This window comes from Triticum urartu, chromosome 3, assembly GCF_003073215.2.
Source record: "Triticum urartu cultivar G1812 chromosome 3, Tu2.1, whole genome shotgun sequence".
In the NCBI taxonomy this organism is placed as follows: Eukaryota; Viridiplantae; Streptophyta; class Magnoliopsida; order Poales; family Poaceae; genus Triticum; species Triticum urartu.
In genome coordinates this window covers 123,866,914-123,868,467 of record NC_053024.1, presented here as the reverse complement: position 1 = coordinate 123,868,467, position 1,554 = coordinate 123,866,914, and the positions used below count along the sequence as shown (strand labels likewise).

General features: G+C 45.2%; 1 protein-coding gene across 1 annotated transcript in view; it reads right to left on the bottom strand.

Annotated features, from left to right (window-relative positions):
- Nucleotides 1-419: 419 nt before the first annotated feature.
- Nucleotides 420-1,554, bottom strand: part of LOC125546724 (GDSL esterase/lipase At5g45910-like) — a 3,108-nt gene continuing 1,973 nt past the window's right edge. The window contains exon 4 of the mRNA XM_048710878.1: nt 420-423. Coding sequence (XP_048566835.1) covers nt 420-423 — 4 coding nt within the window. The remainder of the gene's footprint in view (nt 424-1,554) is intronic.

The following is a 1,554-nucleotide window of genomic DNA, read 5'->3' as shown; positions in this document are numbered from 1 at the left end:
AGCAGAAATGATGAAGGCATTGATTGGTCAAGAACCAACTCATATCCAAATGACGTCTGAGCCGGAAGTATGAATCCTAGGATTCGACTGAGGAATGCGGGCATCCTCAACATATTGAATCAACGGACTTAAAATGATAAAGACAAGGGAGGCCAATAAGATTACGAAACTTATCGGATTAACCACAATTTAAGAAAGCGAGAATTTCAAGAGCAATAGGCTGCTCGGGATTTTCGAAAGATCGAATATTATTTCGAAGACCTTAGTGAAACACATAAACAACGGGGAAAGAACAGATATCTGGTAAGTGCGAGGAATTATCCGTAGGGGGTATTCATGTGGCAAGAACTGCAAGGCAGTGGGCACAAAGTATACTCGAAACATTATAGAGAATTTTGGGTTATCTTGTAACAACAAGATCAACTGGGAATAAAAGTAAGAACGACAGGTGTAAGTATTTATCCATAGGGATATTTCGGTGGAAGGGAATTGCAAAAACAACAGGCACAAGGTCTCGAGAGAATATCAAAGTGTATCTTCGAAATCTTCTAGTGCAGCCAGCGATCATCTGGACTGAAGGGGCTCTCCGGGAGAAAGTATTTTCGAGAACCTAAAGTTAGATTTTAGTAAAAATCATTTAACCCGAATAGAAGAGAGTTTAGAATCCCAGAGTAAGGATCGAGGAGTAAAAGATCCTAATACCACCCAATGGCGACGTGGGCCCATGGGCCGCACAACCATGTTAGTAAAAGTTTTGCAATGTCTAGACTCGACTTCGGCCAAAGAGTATGGAAGGGGGATTCCTACAGGCAGTCGCCTCTGATACCAACTTGTGATGCCCCCGATTTAATCATACACTAATCATACACGCAAACGTGTACGATCAAGATCAGGGACTCACGGGAAGATATCACAACACAACTCTACAAATAAAATAAGTCATACAAGCATCATATTACAAGCCAGGGGCCTCGAGGGCTCGAATACAAGAGCTCGATCATAGACGAGTCAGCGGAAGCAACAATATCTGAGTACATACATAAGTTAAACATGTTGCCATAAGATGGCTAGCACAAACTGGGATACAGATCGAAGGAGGCGCAGGCCTCCTGCCTGGGATCCTCCTAACTACTCCTGGTCGTCGTCAGCGGGCAGCACGTAGTAGTAGGCACCTCCGGTGTAGTAGGAGTCGTCGTCGAAGGTGGCGTCTGGCTCCTGGGATCCAACATCTGGTTGCGACAACCAGGTAGAAGGGATAGGGGGGAAAGAGGGAGAAAGCAACCGTGAGTACTCATCCAAAGTACTCGCAAGCAAGGAGCTATACTACATATGTATGCATTGGTATCAACTGGAATAAGGCTATTATATGTGGACTGAACTGCATAAAGCCGGGATAAGGAGGGATAGCTAGTCCTTTCGAAGACTATGCTTCTGGCAACCTCCGTCTTGCAGCATGTAGAAGAGAGTGGACTGAAGTCCTCCAAGTAGCATCGCATAGCATAATCCTAACCGATGATCCTCCCCTCGTCGCCCTGTGAGAGAGCGATCACCGGT